The sequence below is a fragment of the Mya arenaria genome, chromosome 7, assembly GCF_026914265.1.
Source record: "Mya arenaria isolate MELC-2E11 chromosome 7, ASM2691426v1".
Lineage (NCBI taxonomy): Eukaryota > Metazoa > Mollusca > Bivalvia > Myida > Myidae > Mya > Mya arenaria.
In genome coordinates this window covers 16950881-16976241 of record NC_069128.1, presented here as the reverse complement: position 1 = coordinate 16976241, position 25361 = coordinate 16950881, and the positions used below count along the sequence as shown (strand labels likewise).

At 38.3% G+C, this 25361-nt stretch overlaps 2 protein-coding genes across 2 annotated transcripts in view; both read left to right on the top strand.

Annotated features, from left to right (window-relative positions):
• LOC128240966 (mucin-16-like) overlaps window positions 1-10508 on the top strand; it is a 30928-nt gene extending 20420 nt beyond the window's left edge. Inside the window, exons 17-21 of the mRNA XM_052957953.1 lie at window positions 12-410; window positions 582-1487; window positions 1659-3095; window positions 3405-10456; window positions 10494-10508. Coding sequence (XP_052813913.1) covers window positions 12-410; window positions 582-1487; window positions 1659-3095; window positions 3405-10456; window positions 10494-10508 — 9809 coding nt within the window. The remainder of the gene's footprint in view (window positions 1-11; window positions 411-581; window positions 1488-1658; window positions 3096-3404; window positions 10457-10493) is intronic.
• An 8-nt stretch (window positions 10509-10516) lies between these two features.
• LOC128240902 (mucin-5AC-like) lies at window positions 10517-24834 on the top strand. The gene is made up of 10 exons (XM_052957889.1): window positions 10517-13421; window positions 13686-13777; window positions 14094-14149; window positions 17107-17333; window positions 19740-19935; window positions 20261-20440; window positions 20622-20760; window positions 21088-21207; window positions 23775-23840; window positions 24517-24834. The coding sequence occupies exons 1-10, from the start codon at window positions 10532-10534 to the stop codon at window positions 24553-24555; spliced, it is 4005 nt and encodes a 1334-aa protein (XP_052813849.1). The 5' UTR covers window positions 10517-10531; the 3' UTR covers window positions 24556-24834.
• The last annotated feature ends 527 nt before the right edge of the window (window positions 24835-25361 follow it).

Genomic DNA, 25361 nt, shown 5'->3' with positions numbered 1-25361 from the left:
GAATGCAACAGATAACACCACCGTAACAGATACACCGACCACAGTACCTAAGACAACAACTGCAAGTGTAAATGTAACAGATATCGACACCATAACAGATACACCGACAACAGTACCAATGTCAACAGCTGCAAGTGTGAATGTAACAGAAAACACCACTGTTACAGATACACCGATCACAGTACCAATGACAACATCTGCAAGCGAGAATGTAACAGAAAACACCACTGTAACAGATACACCGATAACAGTGCCATTGACAACAACTGCAAGTGTGAATGTAACTGATAACACCACCGTAACAGATACACCGACCACAGTACCTAAGACAACAACTGCAAGTGTAAATGTAACAGATATCGACACCATAACAGATACACCGACAACAGTACCAATAACAACAACTGCAAGTGTGAATGTAAAAGATAACACCACTGTAACAGATACACCGATCACAGTTCCAATAACAACAACTGCAAATGTGAATGTAACAGATAACACCACTCTAATAGATACACCGATCACAGTACCAATAACAACAACTGCAAGTGTGAATGTAACAGATATCGACACCTTAACAGATACACCGACAACAGTGCCATTGACGACAACTGTAAGTGTTAATGTAACAGATAACACCACTGTAACAGATACACCGACAACAGTGCCATTGACAACAACTGCAAGTGTGAATGTAACAGATATCACCACTCTAACAGAAACACCAACTACAGTTCCAATGACAACAATCGCAAGTTTTAATGTAACAGATAACACCACTGTAAGAGATACACCCATAACAGTGCCATTGACAACAACTGCAATTGTGAATATAACAGATTACACAAATGTTACAGATACACCAACAACAGTGCCATTGACAACAACTGCAAGTGTGAATGTAACAGATAACACCACTGTAACAGATGCATCAAACACAGTACCATTGACAACAACTGCGAGTGTGAATGGAACAGAAACCACCACTGTGACAAAAACACCCATCACAGTACCAATGACAACAACTTCGAGTGTGAATGTAACAAATAACAACACTGTAACAGGAACACAGACTACAATTCCAAAGGCAACAACTGCAATTGTGAGAATCGGAACAGATAACTTCAATGTAACAGATACACCGACCACAGTACCAATAACAACAACTGCAAGTGTAAATGTAACATATACAACCAATGATACAGATACACCGACCACAGTGTCATTGCCAACAACTGCAAGCGTTAATGTAACAGAAAACACCACTGTAACAGATACTCTGACAACAGTGCCATTGACAACAACTGCAATCGTTAATGTTACAGATAACACCAATGTAACAGAAACACCGACCACCTTACCATTGACAACAACTGTAACTGATACACCGACCACAGTACCTAAGACAACAACTGCAAGTGTGAATGTAACAGATAACACCACCGTAACAGATACACCGACCACAGTACCTAAGACAACAACTGCAAGTGTGAATGTAACAGATAACACCACCGTAACAGATACACCGACCACAGTACCTAAGATAACAACTGCAAGTGTAAATGTAACAGATATCGACACCATAACGGATACACCGATCACATTACCGATAACAACAACTGCAAGTGTGAATGTAACAGATAACACCACTGTAACAGATACACCGATCACAGTACCAATGACAACAACTGCAAGCGAAAAGGTAACAGATAACACTACTCTAACAGATACACCAACAACAGTGCCATTGACAACAACTGCAAGCGTTAATGTAACAGATACCAACACTGTAACAGATACAACGACAACAGTGTCATTGACAACAACTGCAAGTGTGAATGGAACAGATTACACCAATGTAACAGAAAAACCGACAGCAGTGTCAATGACAACAACTGCAAGTGTGAATGTAACAGATAACACTAATCTAACAGATACACCGACAACAGTGCCATTGACAACAACTGCAAGTGTGAATGTAACAGATATCACCAACCTAACAGATACACAGCCAACAGTACCAATAACAACAACCGCAAGTGTGAATGTAACAAATAACCCCATTCTAACAGATACGCCGTCAATAGTGCCATTGACAACTGCAAGTGTTAATGTAACAGATATCACCACTGTAACAGATACACCGACAACAGTACCAATGAGAACAACTGCAACTGTAAATGTAACAGACAACACCATTGCAACAGATAATCCGATCACAGTACCAATGAGAACAACAGCAAGTGTTAATGTAACAGATAACATCACTGTTACATATATACCGACCACAGTACCAATGACAACAACTGCAAGTGTGAATGTTACAGATAACACCACCGTAGCCGATACAACGACAACAGTACCAATAACAACATCTGCAAGTGTGAATGTACCAGATAACACCACCGTAACAGATACACCGACCACAGTACCAAAGACAACAACTGCAAGTATGAATGTAACAGATAACACCACTGTAACAGATATATCGATCACAGTACCAATAACAACATCTGCAAGTGTGAATGTAACAGATATCGACACCTTAACAGAAACACCGACCACTGTGCCATTGACAAAAACTTCAAGTGTGAATGTAACAGTTAACACCAACGTAACAGATAAACCGACAACAATACCAATAAGAACAACTGCAAGAGTGAATATAACAGATTCCACCAATGTTACAGATACACCGACTACAGTCCCAATGACAACAACTACAAGAGTGAGATTCGGAACAATTGCAAGTGGGAATGGAACAGATAACACTGCTGTAACAGATACTCCGACAACAGTACCAATAACAACAATTTCGAGCGTGAATGTAACAGAAAACACCAATGTAACATATACATCGACCACAGTATCAATAACAACAACTGCGAGTGTCAATGTAACAGATAAAATCACTGTAACAGATTCACCGACCACAGTACCAATGACAACAGCTGCAAGTGTGAATGTAACAGAGTACACCACTGTAACAGATACACCGACCACAGTACCAATGACAACAACTGCAAGTGTGAATATAACAGATAACACCATCGTAGCCGAGATACCGACAACAGTACCAATGACAACATCTGCAAGTGTGAATGTAACAGATAACACCACCGTAACAGATACACCGACCACAGTACCAATAACAACAACTGCAAGTGTGAATGTAACAGAGTACACCACTGTAACAGATACACCGACCACAGTACCAATGACAACAACTGTAAGTGTGAATATAACGGATAACACCATCGTAGCCGAGATACCGACAACAGTACCAATGACAACATCTGCAAGTGTGAATGTAACAGATATTACCACCGTAACAGATACACCGACCACAGTACCAATAACAACAACTGCAAGTGTGAATGTAACAGAAAACACCACTGTAACAGATACACCGACAACTGTGCCATTAACAACAACTGGAAGTGTTAATGTAACAGATAACACCAGTGTAACAGATAAAAAGACAACAGTGCCACTGACAACAACTGCAGGTGTGAATGTAACAGATATCACCACTGTAACAGAAACACCGACCACAGTTCCAATGACAACAACTGCAAGTGTGAATGTAACAGAAACCACCACTGTAACAAAAACACCGATCACAGTACCAATGACAACAACTACCAGTGTGAATGTAACAGATAACAATACTAAAACAGAAACACCGACCACAGTTCCAAAGGCAACAACTGCAATTGTAAGAATTGGAACAGATAACATCAATGTAACAGATAAACCGAGCACAGTACCTATGACAATTACTGCTAGTGTGAATATAACAAATAACACCACTGTAACAGATATACCGACAACAATACCAATAACACCAACTGCAAGTGTGAATGTAACAGATACCACCAATGTTACAGATACACCGACAACAGTGCCATTGACAGCAACTGCAAGCGTTAATGTAACAGATAACACCACTGTAATAGATATACCGAAAACAGTGTCATTGACAACAACGTCGAGTGTGAATGTAACAGATAACAACAATGTAACAGATACACCGACTACACTACCAATGACAACTACTGCGAGTGTGAATGCAACAAATAACACCACTGTAACAGATACACCGACAGCAGTACCAATAACAACAACTGCAAGTGTGAATGTAACAGATAAAAACAATGTTACAGATACACCGACAACAGTGCCATTGACAACAACTGCAAGTGCTTATGTAACAGATAACACCACTGCAACAGATACACCGACAACAGTCCAAATGACAGCAACTGCTAGTGTGAATGTAACAGTTAACACCACTGTAACAGATACACCGATCACAGTACCAATGACAACAACTGCAATTGTTAATATAACAGATAACACCACTGTAACAGATACACCGGCCACAGTCTTAAAGACAACAACTGCTAGTGTGAATGTAACATATAACACCACTGTAACAGATAAACCGACTACAGTCCCAATGAAAACAACTGCTAGTGTAATTGTAACAGATAACACCACTGTAACAGATACACCGACTATAGTCCCAATGACAACAACTGCTAGTGTGAATGTAACAGATAACAACACTGTAACAGATGCATCGACAACAGTGCCATTGACAACAACTGCAAGCGTTAATGTAACAGATAACACCACTGTAATAGATACACCGAAAACAGTGCCATTGACAACAACTTCGAGTGAGAATGTAACAGATAACAACAATGTAACAGATACACCGACCACAGTTCCAAAGGCAACATCTGCAATTGTGAGAATTGGAACAGATAACATCAATGTAACGGATACACCGACCACACTACCAATGACAACTACTGCGAGTGTGAATGCAACAAATAACACCACTGTAACAGATACACCGACAACAGTACTAATAACAACAACTGCAAGTGTGAATGTAACAGATAACACAACTGTAACAGAAATACCGACCACAGTACCAATGACAACCACTGCGAGTGTCAATGGAACAGATAACACCACTGTAACAGAAATACCGACAACAGTACCAATGACAACAGCTGCAAGTGTTAATATAACAGACAACACCACTGTAACAGAAATACAGGCCACAGTACCAATGACAATTACTGCGAGTGTGAAAGGAACAGATACCACCACTGTAAAAGATACACCGATCACCGTACCAATAAGAACAACTGTAAGTGTGAATGGAACAGATAACACCATTGTGACAGATACACCGACAACAGTACCATTGACAACAACTGCAAATGTGAATGTAACAGATACCACCATTGCTACAGATACGACGACCACAGTACAAATGACAACATCTGTCAGTGTTACAATAACTGCAAGTGTGAATGTAACAGATACCACCACTGTAACAGATACACCGATCACCGTACCAATGAGAACAACTGTAAGTGTGAATGGAACAAATAACACCACTGTAATAGATACAACGACCTCAGTACAAATGAGAACAACTGTAAGTGTGAATGGAACAGACAACACCACTGTAACAGATACACCAACCACAGTACCAATGACAACAACTGCAAGTGTTAATATAACAGACAACACCACTGTAACAGAAATACAGGCCATAGTACCAATGACAATAACTGCGAGTGTGAAAGGAACAGATACCACCACTGTAACAGATACACCGATCACCGTACCAATAAGAACAACTGTAAGTGTGAATGGAACCGATAACACCACTGTAACAGATACACCGACCTCAGTACCAATGAGAACAACTGTAAGTGTGAATGGAACAGATAACACCTTTGTGACAGATACACCGACAACAGTACCATTGACAACAACTGCAAGTGTGAATGTAACAGATACCACCATTGTAACAGATACGACGACCACAGTACCAATGACAACATCTGTCAGTGTTGCAACAACTGCTAGTGTGAATTTAACAGATACCACCACTGTAACAGATACACCGATCACCGTACCAATGAGAACAACTGTAAGTGTGAATGGAACAAATAACACCACTGTAATAGATACACCGACCTCAGTACCAATGAGAACAACTGTAAGTGTGAATGGAACAGATAACACCATAGTGACAGATACACCGACCACAGTACCAATGACAACAATTGCTAGTGTGAATGTAACAGAAAACACCACTGTAACAGATACACCGACCACAGTACCAATGACAACAACTGCGAGTGTCAATGTAACAGATAACACCACTGTTACAGATACACCGACCACAGTTCCAAAGGCAACAACTGCAATTGTGAGAATTGGAACAGATAACATCAATGTAACGGATACACCGACCACACTACCAATGACAACTACTGCGAGTGTGAATGCAACAAATAACACCACTGTAACAGTTACACCGACAACAGTACTAATAACAACAACTGCAAGTGTGAATGTAACAGATAACACAACTGTAACAGAAATACCGACCACAGTACCAATGACAACCACTGCGAGTGTGAATGGAACAGATAACACCACTGTAACAGAAATACCGACAACAGTACCAATGACAACAGCTGCAAGTGTTAATATAACAGACAACACCACTGTAACAGAAATACAGGCCACAGTACCAATGACAATAACTGCGAGTGTGAAAGGAACAGATACCACCACTGTAACAGATACACCGATCACCGTACCAATAAGAACAACTGTAAGTGTGAATGGAACAGATAACACCATTGTGACAGATACACCGACAACAGTACCATTGACAACAACTGCAAATGTGAATGTAACAGATACCACCATTGTTACAGATACGAAGACCACAGTACCAATGACAACATCTGTCAGTGTTACAATAACTGTAAGTGTGAATGTAACAGATACCACCACTGTAACAGATACACCGATCACCGTACCAATGAGAACAACTGTAAGTGTGAATGGAACAAATAACACCACTGTAATAGATACACCGACCTCAGTACCAATGAGAACAACTGTAAGTGTGAATGGAACAGATAACACCATAGTGACAGATACACCGACAACAGTACCATTGAAAACAACTGCAAGTGTGAATGTAACAGATACCACCATTGTAACAGATACGACGACCACAGTACCAATGACAACAACTGCTAGTGTGAATGTAACAGATACCACCACTGTAACAGATACACCGACCACAGTACCAATGACAACGACTGCGAGTGTGAATGGAACAGATAACACCACTGTAACAGAAATACCGACCACAGCACCAATGACAACAACTGCGAGTGTGAATGAAACAGATAACACCACTGTAACAGATACACCGACCACAGTACCAATGAGAACAACTGCAAGTGTCAATGTAACAGAAAACACCACTGTAACAGATACACCGACCACAGTGCCAATGACAACAACTGCGAGTGTCAATGTAACAGATAACACCACTGTAATAGATACACCGAAAACAGTGCCATTGACAACAACTTCGAGTGTGAATGTAACAGATAACAACACTGTAACAGAAACACCGACCACAGTTCCAAAGGCAACAACTGCAATTGTGAGAATTGGAACAGATAACATCAATGTAACGGATACACCGACCACACTACCAATGACAACTACTGCGAGGTTGAATGCAACAAATAACACCACTGTAACAGATACACCGACAACAGTACCAATAACAACAACTGCAACTGTGAATGTAACAGATAACACAACTGTAACAGAAATACCGACCACAGTACCAATGACAACCACTGCAAGTGTGAATGGAACAGATAATACCACTGTAACAGAAATACCGACAACAGTACCAATGACAACAACTGCAAGTGTGAATTCAATAGATAACACCACCGTAAAAGATACACCAACCACAGTACCAATGACAACAACTGCGAGTGTGAATGTAATAGACAACACCACTGCAACAGATACACCGACCACAGTACCAATGACAACAACTGCTAGTGTGAATGGAACAGATAACACCACTGTAACAGATACACCAACCACAGTACCAATGACAACTACTGCAAGTGTTAATATAACAGACAACACCACTGTAACAGAAATACAGGCCATTGTACCAATGACAATAACTGCGAGTGTGAAAGGAACAGATACCACCACTGTAACAGATACACCGATCACCGTACCAGTAAGTGTGAATGGAACCGATAACACCACTGTAAGAGATACACCGACCTCAGTACCAATGAGAACAACTGTAAGTGTGAATGGAACAGATAACACCATTGTGACAGATACACCGACAACAGTACCATTGACAACAACTGCAATTGTGAATGTAACAGATACCACTATTGTAACAGATACGACGACCACAGTACCAATGACAACATCTGTCAGTGTTACAACAACTGCGAGTGTGAATGTAACAGATACCACCACTGTAACAGATACACCGATCACCGTACCAATGAGAACAACTGTAAGTGTGAATGGAACAAATAACACCACTGTAATAGATACACCGACCTCAGTACCAATGAGAACAACTGTAAGTGTGAATGGAACAGATAACACCATAGTGACAGATACACCGACAACAGTAACATTGAAAACAACTGCAAGTGTGAATGTAACAGATACCACCATTGTAACAGATACGACGACCACAGTACCAATGACAACAACTGCTAGTGTGAATGTAACAGATACCACCACTGTAACAGATACACCGACCACAGTACCAATGACAACAACTGCGAGTGTGAATGGAACAGATAACACCACTGTAACAGAAATACCGACCACAGCACCAATAACAACTGCGAGTGTGAATGAAACAGATAACACCACTGTAACAGATACACCGACCACAGTACCAATGAGAACAACTGCGAGTGTCAATATAACAGAAAACACCACTGTAAAGGATACACCGACCACAGTACCAATGACAACAACTGCGAGTGTCAATGTAACAGATAACACCACTGTAACAGTTACACCGATCACAGTACCAATGAGAACAACTGCGAGTGTCAATGTAACAGATAACACCACTGTAACAGATACACCGACCACAGTACCAATGACAACAACTGCAAGTGTGAATGGAACAGATACCACAACTGTAATAGATACACCAACAACAGTACCAATGACAACAACTGCTAGTGTGAATGGAACAGGTAACACCACTGTAACAGATACACCGATCACAGTACCAATGGCAACCACTGCGAGTGTGAATGTAACAGATACCACCACTGTAACAGATACACCGATCACAGTACCAATGGCGACCACTGCGAGTGTGAATGTAACAGATACCACAACTGTAATAGATACACCAACAACAGTACCAATGAGAACAACTGCGAGTGTGAATGGAACAGGTAACACCACTGTAAAACATACACCGACCACAGTACTAATGAGAACAACTGCGAGTGTGAATGGAACAGCTAACACCACTGTAAAACATACACCGATCACAGTACCAATGACAACAACTGCGAGTGTGAATGGAACAGGTAACACCACTGTAAATCATACACCGATCACAGTACCAATGACAACAACTGCAAGTGTGGATGTAACAGGTAACACCACTGTAACAGATACACCGATCACAGTACCAATGACAACAACTGCTAGTGTGAATGGAACAGGTAACACCACTGTAAAACATACACCGACCACAGTACCAATGACAACAACTGCAAGTGTGGTTGTAACAGGTAACACCACTGTAACAGATACACCGACCACAGTACCAATGACAACAACTGCGAGTGTGAATGTAACAGATAACACCACTGTAACAGATACACCGACCATGGTTCCAATGACAACAACTGCTAGTGTGGATGTATCAGATAACACCACTGTAACAGATACACCGACCACAGTTCCAATGACAACAACTGCGAGTGTAAATGGTACAGATAACACCACTGTAACAGATACACCGACCAAAGTACCCATGAGAACAACTGCGAGTGTGAATGGAGTAGATAACACCACTGTAACAGATAGACCGACCACAGTACCAATGAGAACAACTGCGAGTGTGAATGTAACAGGTAACACCACTGTAAAACATACACCGACCACAGTACCAATGACAACAACTGCGAGTGTGGATGTAACTGGTAACACCACTGTAACAGATAGACCGATCACAGTACCAATGACAACAACTGCGAGTGTGAATGGAACAGCTAACACCACTGTAACAGATACACCGACAACAGTACCAATGACAACAACTGCGAGTGTGAATGTAACAGGTAACACCACTGTAACAGATACACCGACAACAGTGCCAATGACAACAACTGCTAGTGTGAATGGAACAGATAACACCACTGTAACAGATACACCGACCACAGTACCAATGAGAACAACTGCGAGTGTGAATGTAACAGGTAACACCACTGTAACAGATACACCGACAACAGTACCAATGACAACAACTGCTAGTGTGAATGGAACAGATAACACCACTGTAACAGATACACCGACCACAGTACCAATGACAACAACTGCGAGTGTGAATGGAACAGGTAACACCACTGTAACAGATACTCCGACCACAGTACCAATGACAACAACTGCGAGTGTGAATGTAACAGATAACGCCACTGTAACAGAAATACCGATCACAGTACCAATGACAACAACTGCAAGTGTGAATGTAACAGATAACGCCACTGTAACAGAAATACCGATCACAGTACCAATGACAACAACTACAAGTATATATGTAACATATAACACCACTGTAACATATAACACCACTGCAACAGAAATACCGACCTCAGTACCAATGTCAACAACTGTAAATGTGAATGTAAGAGATACCACCACTGTAACAGATACATCAACCACATATCCATTGACAACAACTGCTAGTGTGAATGAAACAGACAACACCAATGTCACAGATACACCGAATACAGTACCAATGACAACTACTGCGAGTGTGAATGTAACTGGGAACGTTAATAAAACGGATACTACCACTGTAACAGATACAACGACCACCAAAGTTCCAATCACAACAACCGGGAACGTAAATAAAACAGATACTACCACTGTAACAGATACAACGACCACCATGGTTCCAATCACAACAACCGGGAACGTAAATAAAACAGATACTACCACTGTAACAGATACAACGACCACCATGGTTCCAATCACAACAACTGGGAACGTAAATAAAACAGATACTACCACTGTAACAGATACAACGACCACCAAAGTTCCAATCACAACAACCGGGAACGTAAATAAAACAGATACTACCACTGTAACAGATACAACGACCACCATGGTTCCAATCACAACAACCGGGAACGTAAATAAAACAGATACTACCACTGTAACAGATACAACGACCACCAAAGTTCCAATCACAACAACTGGGAACGTAAATAAAACAGATACTACCACTGTAACAGATACAACGACCACCAAAGTTCCAATCACAACAACTGGGAACGTAAATAAAACAGATACTACCACTGTAACAGATACAACGACCACCAAAGTTCCAATAACAACAATTACCAAGTTTCCAATCACAACAACTGGGAACGTAAATAAAACGGATACTACAACTGTACCAGATACAACGACCACCATGGTGCCAATCACGACAACTGGGGACGTGAAGAAAACTGATACTACCACTGTACCAGATACAACGACCACCATGGTTCCAATCACGACAACTGGTGCCGTGAAAAAAACGGATACTGCAACTGTACCAGATACAACGACCACCATACTTTCAATCACGACTCCTGGGAAAGTACATAAAACGGATACTATCACTGTTCCAAATACAACGACTACCATGGTTCCAACAACTGGGAACGTAAATAAAACGGATACTACAAATGTAGCAGATACAACGACCACCAAAGTTCCAATCACGACAACTGCAAACGTGAAGAAAACGTTTACTACCACTGTAACAGATACAACGACCACCAAGGTTCCAATCACAACATCTGGGAACGTGAATAAAAAAGAAACTACCACTGTACCAGATACAACGACCACCATGGTGCCAATCACGACAACTGCGGACGTGAAAAAAACGGATACTTCCACTGTACCAGATACAACGACCACCATGGTTCCAATCACGACAACTGGTGCCGTGAAGAAAACGGATACTACCACTGTACCAGGTACAACGACCACCATGGTTCCAATCACGCCAACTGGGGCCGTGAAGAAAACGGATACTACCACTGTACCAGGTACAACGACCACCATGGTTCCAATCACGCCAACTGGTGCCGTGAAGAAAACGGATACTACCACTGTGCCAGGTACAACGACCACCATGGTGCCAATCACGACAACTGGGGACGTGAAGAAAACGGAAATTACCACTGTACCAGATACAACGACCACCATGGTTCCAATCACGACAACTGGGAACGTAAATAAAACAGATACTACCACTGTTCCAGATACAACGACCACCATGGTTCCAATCACAACAACTTGGGACGTGAAGAAAACGGATACTACCACTGTTCCAGATACAACGACCACCATGGTTCAAATCACAACAACTTGGGACGTGAAGAAAACGGATACTACCACTGTACCAGGTACAACGACCACCATTCTTCCAATCACAACAACGGGGGACGTGAAGAAAACGGATACTACCACTGTACCAGATACAAGGACCACCATTGTTCCATTCACAACATCTGGGGACGTGAAGAAAACGGATACTACCACTGTACCAGATACAAGGACCACCATTGTTTCATTCACAACATCTGGGGACGTGAAGAAAACGGATACTACCACTGTACCAGATACAAGGACCACCATTGTTTCATTCACAACATCTGGGGACGTGAAAAAAACGGGTACTACCACTGTACCAGATACAACGACCACAAAGGTTCCAATCACAACATCTGGGAACGTAAATAAAATGGATTCTACTATTGTACCAGTTACAACGACTGCCATGGTTCCAATTACGACAACTGGGGACGCGAATAAAACGGATACCACTACTGTACCAGATACAACGACTGCCATGGTTCCAATCACGACAACTGGGGACGCGAATAAAACGGATACTACCACTGTACCAGATACAAGGACTACCCAGGTTCCAATCACAACAACTTGGGACGCGAATAAAATGGATACTACCACTGTATCAGATACAACGACCACAAAGGTTCCAATCACTACGACTGGGGACGCGTATAGAACGGATACTACCACTGTAGCAGACACAGCGACCACAAAGGATCCAATCACAACTGGTTGTGCGAATAAAAGTGAAAATAACACCGCAATAACTATGACTAATTCACAAATATTGACTTCCACACCACCAACTGTCACTACAGAAACTGTGACTTCAAAACTGGTGACAACTCCGACTCCATCGGCCATTCTTGTACCAACGACTCATTTTCCAACTGTTAAACCAAGTTTAGGTAAGATTGTTATTCAAGTATTAGTTGTTTAAGCCAACTTACCGTTTGTAAAGACCAATTCAGCCTAAATTTTTCATTGATAAATGAGCTAAAATAAATATTCCAAGTTTTTTTTATGTCAAATGTTGCATGGTCAATTTTGATATAAACATTATACAATTCATTCACCGATTGTAACAACAAATAATTTATGATTATAAATAAATGATTTCTTTTTTCTCATTGCCTTTATATGAAAATAATTCACATTCACCTTACACACAGAAAGCGCAGTGGTCGTGTTCAACTTCACATTGGTGATCCAAACTCCCTTCAAAGTGCCGCTGGATGACTTTAAAAGCCAATTCAGGGACTTGGTAAGAATTACACACGAGTGCACACTAATATCGCTTAATTTTACACATGTGAGCCAAGTTAATACGTCAGATACTTAACAAGGCATTGTACATGACCTATGATTTGCAAGGAGTTGAGCAGGTTGTAATCGAACTGCCTCGAAGAACGGTTCACTTGAATTACAGTAGCATACAACCAGAACGTTCAATTTATATTAAGTTTCATTTAGTTTCTCATTCATATCTATGGACATCAGCCATTCTAGTTGTTTATTAAGCGGACGAAAACGTCTTCTTCTGTTCAATTGTTGAATGTGTCTATTTTTATCTATTTCAGCTTATGAGGACAATGTTTAACAACATTAAAGACGTTAACTACACTGTCACTTACAGGTAATAACTTAATGTCGATTATTGATAAAGACTGTATAAGCTATTTACTATCAATTATACTGAGGGTCATTCAAAAAGTTATGTTATCAATGATAGCCCAGATGTTAACTTACAATTTTATAAAGTTTGTATCTAGATGAACATTTCGTAGCATTTTGTGTAGAAGCAAAGTTAAAACATCGGTGATAATAAGGGTTCAGATACCGCTTGCAGCGGGTTATTTTTCCTTTTCTGCTCATACAGATAAGGAAGTAGTGTCATTGCTGACAAAAAATAAATTGTGTCATTCTCCTTTTTTTTAGGTCCTTGTTACTTTTTTTGTCTAATTTACTGAAAAACGTGCATTCCGGGCAAAGGTTAAGTACAAAGAAACATGTGTGAGTGTACTAAGGGGTGACCACTCTAAACTTTTTTCAAGTACCTCCGTTTGGTCATATTCATTCATGTTATCATGAAAAACCTTATGCATGTTGACTTATCGATTATATGTTGCCATCAACTGTTGTTGTTTTTTTGATAATTTTCATCATTCTTCTTCGTTAGACAGTTAAACTTCGAGGTACATATTAGTTGTGTTGGTACTGCTGAAATTCTACGGACGTTTACAATTGCAGCACTATTTCAGATACAATTGCCGAATAAATGGAGGACACATTTCGTTGTTTAAGGCGGTTTTTAAACTGATGTTTAACTTAGCATTGTCAACTGATCATCCTTCTTCTTCTTCTTCGTCTCCTCCTCTTTTCTCTTCTTCCTCTTTCCTCCTCGTCGTCTTTCTTCTTCTTCTTTTTCTTCTTCTACTTTGCCTCCTTTTTCTTCTTCTCCACCTCATTTTTCTTCTTCTTTACTCTTCGTCGTCTTCCTTCTTTTTCCTTCTCCTCCTTATTCTTCTTCGTTTTCTTCTTTTTTTTCTTTTTCGTCCTTTTCCTTCTTAGTTATTTTCCTTCTTCGTCTTTCTTCTTCTTCTTTTTGCTCTTGTTCTTCTTCTTTCTCTTCTTTTTCTTTCCTCTTATTCGTCTTTTTTTGTCTTTTTCCTTCTTCTTCCTCTTCGACTGTCTTATTCTTCGTCATTTTCCTTCTTCGTCCTTTTCCTTCTTCGTCTTTTTTCTTCTTCTCCTTCTTTTTTCCTCCTCCTCCTACTTCTGCTTTTTCTTCTTTTTCTTAAATGCTTATCTCTTCAAATATTTTAAATTTGATTGAACGTAATTGTCTTTTTAATATGTTATGTGTTTCCTTCACATATAATTTTAACTTCTGTTTTTCTCTATTTTACAGCGGAATACGGTATAACTGACAATGATTTCTGTATTATATTATTATAACATTTACCTTATCATATTTTGCTATCTAGCATTGACTGTACAGTGTGATATACATAAATACAAATTATATAACTTTTTATTGATTTATCAAAATTGGCTAGTTTTATCTAGATAGTTAGTACAAGTGTTCGTGTGGTTTGTTGGGGATGGAGTTTGGCAAATTAGTAATTTAGCACCGTATCATAACATTACGAACGTGTACCAGGGTGTATACGGTAACGAATAAATGAATACCAGTTTACTGTTTAAATACGTGTTAAAGATTTTCCACTGTATTCGACGTTTGAATAAGTATGAACTACATATCGTTTATGTTTCCCCAACATATTTTCAGATTTCTTTTAAATGGTTAAGTAACACATACTTAGACTTGTGGCATCAACAGGCGAAGCAGACTGTACGCAAATACGCAGTTGCGTATGGAAATTTTGACAGATCGAAATTTAATCACACCAAAACTTCCAAAATTGAAAAAATACCCGAATGGGATAGGGTTTGAAGGGGTCAATATGCTGTCCGTCAATAAACTGCTAAATACCAAATTGGCCCTAGCTACGCGCCTTAATACAGTCAAATTCTTACTAACTTCAAATATTTGCTACATTCCACTTTCTTTTTTGCTATATTAAATATTTTTGTCGCAATCATTCAGTAATCATTTAAAATAATAATATAAGTATAGTTTGATATATCAGTAGGGAGTCAATAAGATTTCGCTTTCTTCAGAGATACGCCTAGTTTATTACTTTAGTATGTAAATTCGTGTACAAGTTTATTTAACACAATGACACAAAAGTTATTCCAAGGAAGCGAATTTATCATTCCAAAAACATTCAATATATCCGACTTGTAGTTTATCTTTGAAACCCGAAGTAGATTATAGAGTATGACGTGATGGTCAAATATTTGAATCCATTTAGTCAGATTTACCAATAAACAAAATAGAGTGCACGTTATACTTGGCTTTGATTGGTCGTTTTGAAGCGATTAATTATATATATTTTTACTAGTATGTTAAGGCAAAGGAGATGGGGTGCATGCATACAGGAATACAGTGTTTCATTTTACTTTCGGAAATCCATCCATTTATCTACTAGTTCATTAATTTAAAGTCATCCTCCTATCTTATATCTGTGTCATGGTCTCGGTCACTATATAAACGTATAGAGAATTTACATCATGTAACTTAAAGCTGCACTCTCACAGATTAACCGTTTTTACAACTTTTTTATTATTTTATTTTTGTCTTGGAATGAGCAAATTTTTGCGTAAATGCCTGCAAACCAGTGTTAAAAGATTGCTGACAAAAGATCAGATCGCAATGTTCATATTTCAGTTCGAAAACTTAAGTTTTATGGCCTAAAGCTTTATTAACGGTTTAAGAAAAATGCATAATACATCAATTTTTAACTAAAATAGAAAACTCTAAGACTAGTTTTTGTAAGCAGTCCTATATCAATGGTTTACATGAAATTTTGAATAAATGTGCTCGCTCCAAGACAAAAAATAAATAAAAAGTTGTCAAAACATTCAATCTGTGAGAGTGCAACTATACATGTGAGTATGAATAATCGAATTTAAAGTTGTGTTAATGACGTCATGTGCATATACGTGTATAAACATTTTGCATTACAGCGAAGGAAGTATACGGTGTAACATAGAGACGACAGTGCCACAAGAGAAACCAGGGATCGCACATGAGACTGTGAAGGCACTGGAGGATATCCGAAACAATACTTACGTCACACGTGACGTCATTGCCACCAATCTGAGACAACTTGTTTTCGAGCATTTTCATAGCAACGTCAGCGGAAGTGATATTGGCGTCGATGAGTTGGTGCAAGAGATTGCAGGAAAGAACGGTAACTCGTGCCTGTTTTTTTTTAAACCAAGAACTAAGTGTATTGTATTTTGGTTTTAAAAATAGCACCATTGTTTACATTAAGTATCATTTTTCGTTACTAGATCCATTCTTTAGACTTAATTAAGGTAATATTACCTGCTGCATTTTATTGAACATTAAGCCATGGTTCTAGAATTTATTTTGTAATAAGAATTGAAAGCTTTTAACTTCATTCTATTGTACAGTTTGTAAAGATTGTTTTTTCCTCGATTACCTGTTGATAATAACTGACCAAAAGAGTGAAAGAAGTCAATGATACATGGCAATAGGATTTACTTAAGGAATACCACCCCTTAAATAAGCTATTCCAATACCACTGGCGTTTTTTAAGGATTTACACTTATAGGCTGTTAGAACCCCTGATTAATTCAACCGGTTCGCCATTATTCCGTAAAATAATAAAGGTTATTAAACTCAGTTGTTAATTCAGAAGCAAACTAAATTGCGGAAGTAAGCGCAGTCAAATTGATCGGAGAGTAAATTATGACCTCTAATGCCATGAACAAATAGTCTATTTTCTATATTAAAGAAAACATTGTTATTCCATATACATCTCAATGATAGTTGATATACGAATGCCACAGTTTTACCATAACAACATTGTGGAAGGACTAAACGATCCTAAATTACTTTCAAAATCAATGTGACGGACATCTTTGTTAAAAATAATAGCCCAATTTTAAAGTTGAAACCAACCTCCTTCCTTTGCTTGGAAACTGATCGCTGGATGTCTCGAAAAACATAGTTGAAATGGGCATAAGAATTACATACAACAGCAACAAGTTAATTAAAAACTTTGTGACGTTGTCCATAAGTAATATTTTTGGTACTTGACTCACTGAAACGATTTGATTGGTTATTAATTATTATTTGATAAATATTGGCCAATCATTTAACGTTTCGACTAGCTCTAACCATCCCTAGAACCTAAGCGGTTGTTTACATGTTTAAAATATGACAGTGTTTGAAATAAGGGAGGAAAATCATCCTTTATTTAAGTCTGAGAAGGTTAAGTTCTACTTATAAGTGTTCGATAAACTGATAGGAATCAAAGCGCTGAAGGCACTGAGATGTTCTCTAAGTTACAATACAAGTGATAATGCATTTAAATAAAAGCTCGTTATTTCTTGAACACGTTTTCCGTATCCGCACTCCGCATTTGTTACGCATTTTCATTTTAAGATGGAAAGTGTATTCACTACATGTTTGTGAAGAAAACAAAATAAAATCGTATTTCTAGTTAGAAATGTGAGCTGATTTTATTTCATTTATTGATATTGTTTACACAATTACAGTAATAAATGTTTGATATGCAATATAAACTTTAAAAGAATGTTTAATCTGGAATAAAATAAGCCAATTGAACAAAGACAGGTAAAAGTTTTCTTATCTGCATGCATCACGATAATGCTTTTCTACAGTTTTGTTCAGGTCATTACATTTTTCGAAAATATGAGTTTCGCTACTATTTCAATATGCTTATTTTTGTAGTCAAGCACTGTTTGTCTATGGTTCATATCAGCGAAAATCGTTAACTGCTTGATTCCGCGCGAATGCGGATCGGACCCGCATGCCGGGATGCGGACATATTGAATAGATTAAACATAATATGCGGACAGCGGAAGCGGACAGCGTCCACATTGAATAACAATTCTTATTATTTTTTGAAATAATGATAACAAAAAAAGCATTCGTGGTGGACCGATTTTTTTAAGAGTTTCATAAGGAAAGAAAGTTGTCCAAAATCAAATTTTGGAAATGAAATCATATTTTCAAAATTTTGGCGTAAACCAGAAAACCAGTTATTCGTTCTTCCACTGATTTATAAGCTTCAACTTCTTACAATATTCAAATTATTAAACCGTTTTTAATATTTTTGTAAATAACGACCTTTCCAAAAAAAAAATATCACAAGAAAAAATGACTTCAATATGAAAAGGCCGGAAATTTGTACCCGCGACCTTCCTTACCCGAAGAATACGCTTAACCACCAGCGTATCGAGACGATTATGTTTAATGTTAATAATCTCCAATGCAACAATACTGTCAGACGTTTGAGAGAAGAATTAGGGCGAGTATTTTTTGGTGCGAAGTTGGTAGTTTTAGAAAATCAGTGAAGTAACTCAGGTATTACGACGCTGTAGCGTTGGTAAAACACAATAGTAATATTTTCAGGGTCAAACAGGCCAAGGCTGTGTTGCATTAAAAAAACTGGTATCTCTGTATACCTGCTAACGCAATGAATAGAAAACTGAATGACCATCAAAATGGTATTATGTACTCCATGGCCCTTCAACTCATGGACTATTCTTGTTAATAATGTATATTTTTCATATTTGTATTGATAACCGGTTATTAATAACAGAGGCGTACCAACAGTCTTCCGATCCCTGTTCCTACTTCCGGGCAGACGTGTGCCCGACTGCCGCCTACTATTTTACGTGCACGATGAATGCCACACCTTCGTGCAACCACAAGTGTGAAGGACTGAATGGGCAGGGCTTATGTGGGGATCATGGCACGTGCTTCTTTGATCTCCAAAACTATGCACTGGCATGCAAGTATGTGGATACAGTTATTAGTCGACCATATATTCGATAAAAGATGGATTCGTCTAAAATGCAAGGATATGAAATTATAAAGGCCTTGAGAAATAAGTGTTAAAGAATGCCCCAATCATAAACAGAACATTAACCGTCGTGAACAGTTTAAATGATAATAAACTCTAGTGCTCTTTCATTTTGCATATTGATGTTATAGAAATACCTCGAAAGTTTAAATAATTGCCCGGAAATTAACTTCTGTGCAATTATAAATTCTGATAAAAAAGTAAAGACAGGCTCCTCCGAATTGTAAAGTCTAAAACCAGTTACCCGTATTTCGCAGGTGCGATGTGACGTCATGGCACGTGTATCACGGTGCGAGCTGTGAACAGACGACAGCGACACTTTGGTTCGTGTTGGCTGTATCTCTAGGAACCGGATGTGCACTGCTGCTCATTCTGGCAGCCATTATTATCTGGCTCTGCATCCGCCGCCGACGGGATAAACAGAAGCATGACATCAGGTAATTTAAGCATGAAATGATGTCTGAGTGCCCTACCTGAGGTTATTAGCATCCTTTTTATCACCTTTTTAAAAAGTTGTCGAATAGTAAGTTTACTATTCTCTATGATATTGACTTAATGGTTAATCGTGACCATTGATTATTAATCATTCCATATATACCCTGGTAATTTGTCTTTCAGTCGGTACGATGACTCAACCTGGGAACTTCCGGGGTCCGGAGGGATCGGGACGCTTAGGGATCTCAGTTTCCGGTCACAACCCGACAAGACGAGCCCTTTTTATGGCCGCTACCACCGGCAACCAGGACATGTCAATCAGGTTAACTTAGAAGCTTAAAAACTATCGTTGTTGGCAGTGAAAAAAACTCAATTTAACCTACACGACCGTAAACTATATCGGCTTACAACAAGCTTCACTTTTGAGTTTAACTATTTTTCTAGTTTTGACGTAAAAGGGGATTTGGCATTGACTCAAAAATAAAGTTTACCATCTTCAATGGTGTTGTTAATTTTGGATTTACTTTGCAAGTATAAATTAGACGTTTGACACGTTATTGAGTAGCTAGGTCTACAAAATGGCCGCAGCAAGTGCGCGGAAGAAGATTTAAACCGATTGTTTACGTATGCTTTCTTTTCCTCCAATCAGGCATTCGAGCCGGTGTTTAGTGGAAATGGATTACGGGGGGCGGGCATGTACTTCCCGACAGAACCGGAAGTTGACGCCGCGAGCATGCCCTCTTTCCTTCGCATCAACACCGCTGCCGACGTAAGTACGAGTATATAACGATTTTAGGTCCGATGTAGGTCATATTAACCGATCTAGGTAATATAAACCAGGTTTTCACATAATTAAGTTCATATTACAGCTTATACAGGCAGATCAACTTGTTCGAAATATCAACCGCTTAAATTCATTTGAACCGATTGAGCTGATGCCTACCGATTTAGGTCAGGTCAGCCTTTTTTGATCTTCAAATTTTAATCATCTCATATCACCCGCTTAAGGTCATATTAACCGATTTAAATCATATAAACCGATTTAGGTCATCTCAACCTCTTAAGGTCACATTAACCAATGTAGGTCATATCATCCGCTTAAGGTCATATTAACCGATTTAGGTCATATTAACCGTTAACCGATTTAGGTCATATTAACCGATTTAGGTATGTCAAGCGCTTAAGGTGATATCAACCGATTTGGGTCATATCAATATCAACAGATTTAGCTCACAACAAGCGGTTTCGATAACAACAACCCGAGTTCTGGTATATCCACCGATTTTGAAGATGTCAACCGACTAAGGTCATATCAACCGGTTGGTGATATCAATTTAGGTCATTTCAACCGATTTTGGTCATCCCATTTTGGTCATATCGACCGATTTTTTTTCTTATAAACAGGTTTAGATTATCAGTTTGTTTATGTTTAGCAATATCGACCTTTTTATTTCATATCAACCGATTTTGTTCTTATGGTCAGTTTTAGGTCAAATCCTCCCATTCTGATCATTTATCGGTCAAGGTCATATCATAACAGATCTATGAAATTTCAGCCGATTTTGTTCAAATCAACTGTTGTCTGCAAAACAAGTCGTTTCTGCCTGTTATTGTATTATGAGGTTCATGTCTTTAACATGAAACCCTTGTTCACTTTTAAAGGGATAATCTCATAGATTGACACCAAGATACATAAACCATTGAATTAGCGTCTAAAAACAAAGCAGTGGTGGTGGTGGTGTGTAAGCTTATTTATACTCGCACAAGGGCCTTGCCCATTCGGCGAGTGCTCCGATAAGTGTTTAGTCATTTAAGGTTTTTGGAGCATAATGCATAGACAGAAAACAACCCTGGTGTTTAAACGTGCACCAGTGTAAAGCACGGCCACACGGGACCCTGATTTTACGTCCCTACCGGAAAACAAATCATTCGATGGAGTTATACATTATGTATAGCCTGTATACCGAAGATGGATACTTAGAATGCAATTTAAACAATATAGTCTGATTTTAAGTGTCGTTAACTAGTATTATATGTTGATAAACAGGGAGGTTTTACGGATATCGAGTACCCAAACGCTGAGTTGTTCGAGGAATACGACAGCATGGTGGCGTTGTAACCATGACAACTAGCCACGCCCACTAGTCACAACCATAAGACATGCCCCATTATGTAAATAACACCAAGCTGCAGTGCCGCTAGATTTAATTAAACTGAGTTGTCGCCCTTTGCGTTATGTATTTACCTGGTAGGCTTATTTAATGGGTATAGCATTTTAATGACTGATTTAGTCAACATCTGTTGTCTTTCTTGGTGAACAAGCATATATGCGAGTTTCACTAGGTCATCAAATGACAGTATTTTATTAACGAGGGATCAATTTTTAACTACCTGTTCGCGAATTTCAAAGATGACCATATATTTTGTTATATGAGCGTAGAAACTATTGCCTTTTGTTCGTTAAAATTGTCAGCATAGCACCCCAGCTAGTAAAACGTATTGATTTAAGAAGTTGTCGTGTTCTGTAATCTTGAATGTGTTGCAGTGTTCCTATGCCAATAAGTGGTAGCTTTTATAAGTTGCAGAAATGTATGCTTATCAACTGAGTGTCATTAATTCAGGAACATTAGGCATTTAAATGATTATCTTAATATGTTAAAAAATGGGATTTTAACTTTAAACGCAATTATAATTAGAAAGGTAGCCTAATTATTTCAGGAAAAAAACAAACAAATAAAATCAAATGTCAAAGCTGCATAAGACATATTAACTCCACTGTAGTGTGTGTTGGCGTTTTCTAGAAAATGTGCTGCCCTCTGTTTAGTTTAAGTGCCATTGACCCTGTTTTATAGTGTTTGACCCTGTCTACTTTCCCCTTGACCCTGTTTACAGTATCCTTGACCCTGTTTACCTTGACCCTGTTTACAGTATCCTTGACCTTTCTACAGTTTCCTTGACCCTGTTTATAATGTCCTTGATCCTGTTAACAGTATCCTTGGCCCATGTTTTACATTCTCTGTATTGATTTTATTTTATCAAACATCACCTCTGTGAACCAATTGCTTTTAGCCGCAGTATGCACGCAAAATAAACTACTACTTACAATATGGAATGCTCCGAAAAATATACCAAAACACCTTAAAAAGTGTCAAAGAAAGCCATTTAATGTTCTGCAAATAATCATAAGTGTAATACTTGTGTATGAGGAAATAAGTCATCTACCCTTATTAAACAAATTTAAAGGAAGCCATTTAATGTACTGAATATCAATATAAATATTACCTGACTACAATTGCATGATAAAAACGTCTCTAATGTCTTTTTAATCTGTTCCAGTATTCCATACAACGACCGGCCATTTCGTACAAACCATTGAACGTCTACAGAAACCTCTACTCAGATGTGAGTATTCGTGGACATACATAAAGTTTAGAATATAACCTACATTATAAGCCAATGAGATTTCAGATAGACAATCAATAAGCACTAGACTTAATGATTATGGATTTCACCTTTCATCGGTGTTTAAAGGTCCGCCTACTGCCACTCATCCAATACACAATTTCTGCGTCAGATTTTGCGTTGTCAATGTAAAAGCCAATGCGATTGTATTCTAAGTATACGCTCATTCCGCCCATTATTATTCATTAAGAATAACTTCATGCCATCTAACTATTACATAAACGAGTGGTAGTCAGCATTTTGTCATGTCACAATGACCATTTACAATAAAAAAATATCGGTATTCAAAAACGGTCACACATGTTGTGAGCAATACATATTTACAATCTCAAATATTATTTTTTTTTATAATAATTGCAAATATCAGTAAATTTGAAAATAAAAAAATATGAATAAACATTTACAATCACAAAATTTATTGCTTAGTATAATGTTTATTGTATACTGTATTATATATTATTTAATATACAAAGTCGGTAATTTGGTATCGGATGAACACATTTATATATATTATACATTTGGGGATTCGGTCACATTTAAAACATTTAAAAACATACATGTATTTTATTAAACGCATGTGTACAAAATCAAAATACATTCTGAATTTATTTTACAGACATATGACACAGAGTTTCCGACAGATAGACGCTTATAGCCTTCAGCTCCTCTCATGGACATGAGAACAGTGCTATAGTCGCCATGACACCGGAAATTAAATATAGGTTGCGCGCGCAAACCCAGCTGGACTGAGCATGCGCAGACATATCATAGTGCTTTGTCCCATTTTGTGCCATTTTTCGTTGACATCATTGTCACATTTTCATGACATTTCGTTTAGCTAATTTCGTTGAAATGGTTATGTGTTCAATTACATTCCATTAGTATTGTTAATGTTCTATTGTGTTTATGAATACTATAATAAAATATACATGTATAAGAAGTAAATGTCTTCTAAATAGAGTTAATGGAAATTAATAAGTTGTGGTCCGGTCTTGTTACACAAGTGGACACGACAAAAACAGATTTTGGGTCCATCTTACAAGTTGAGGAATCACCTGACCTAAATGAGTGTTGTAAAATACTATTTTCTGCTTCATCACGTGTGAGGTATTTTAGATTTTATTTTATTTTAATGATACTACCTTGGCAAAAATTTCAGTGTTGAATCGTTTCACAAAATTCGTCAAGTTGAAATTATGGCCAAAAATGGTATCATTACAATACAAGCAAATCTAAAATATTTCACTAGTATAGAATCAGAAATAGCATTGTCTTTTACAGGCAAATAAATATTTTCAAATATTTTCTGTCAAAGAATTTATTTAGAAACTATCCTCACTTAATAACTTTGTTTGTTTAAATCGGTTGTGACCCGTGGTGACTCATATGGGAACCCCTTTAGGTCACGTGATTCATCACCCTGGTATCGTATATCAGGATGTCCTACGACATAGGAAATGC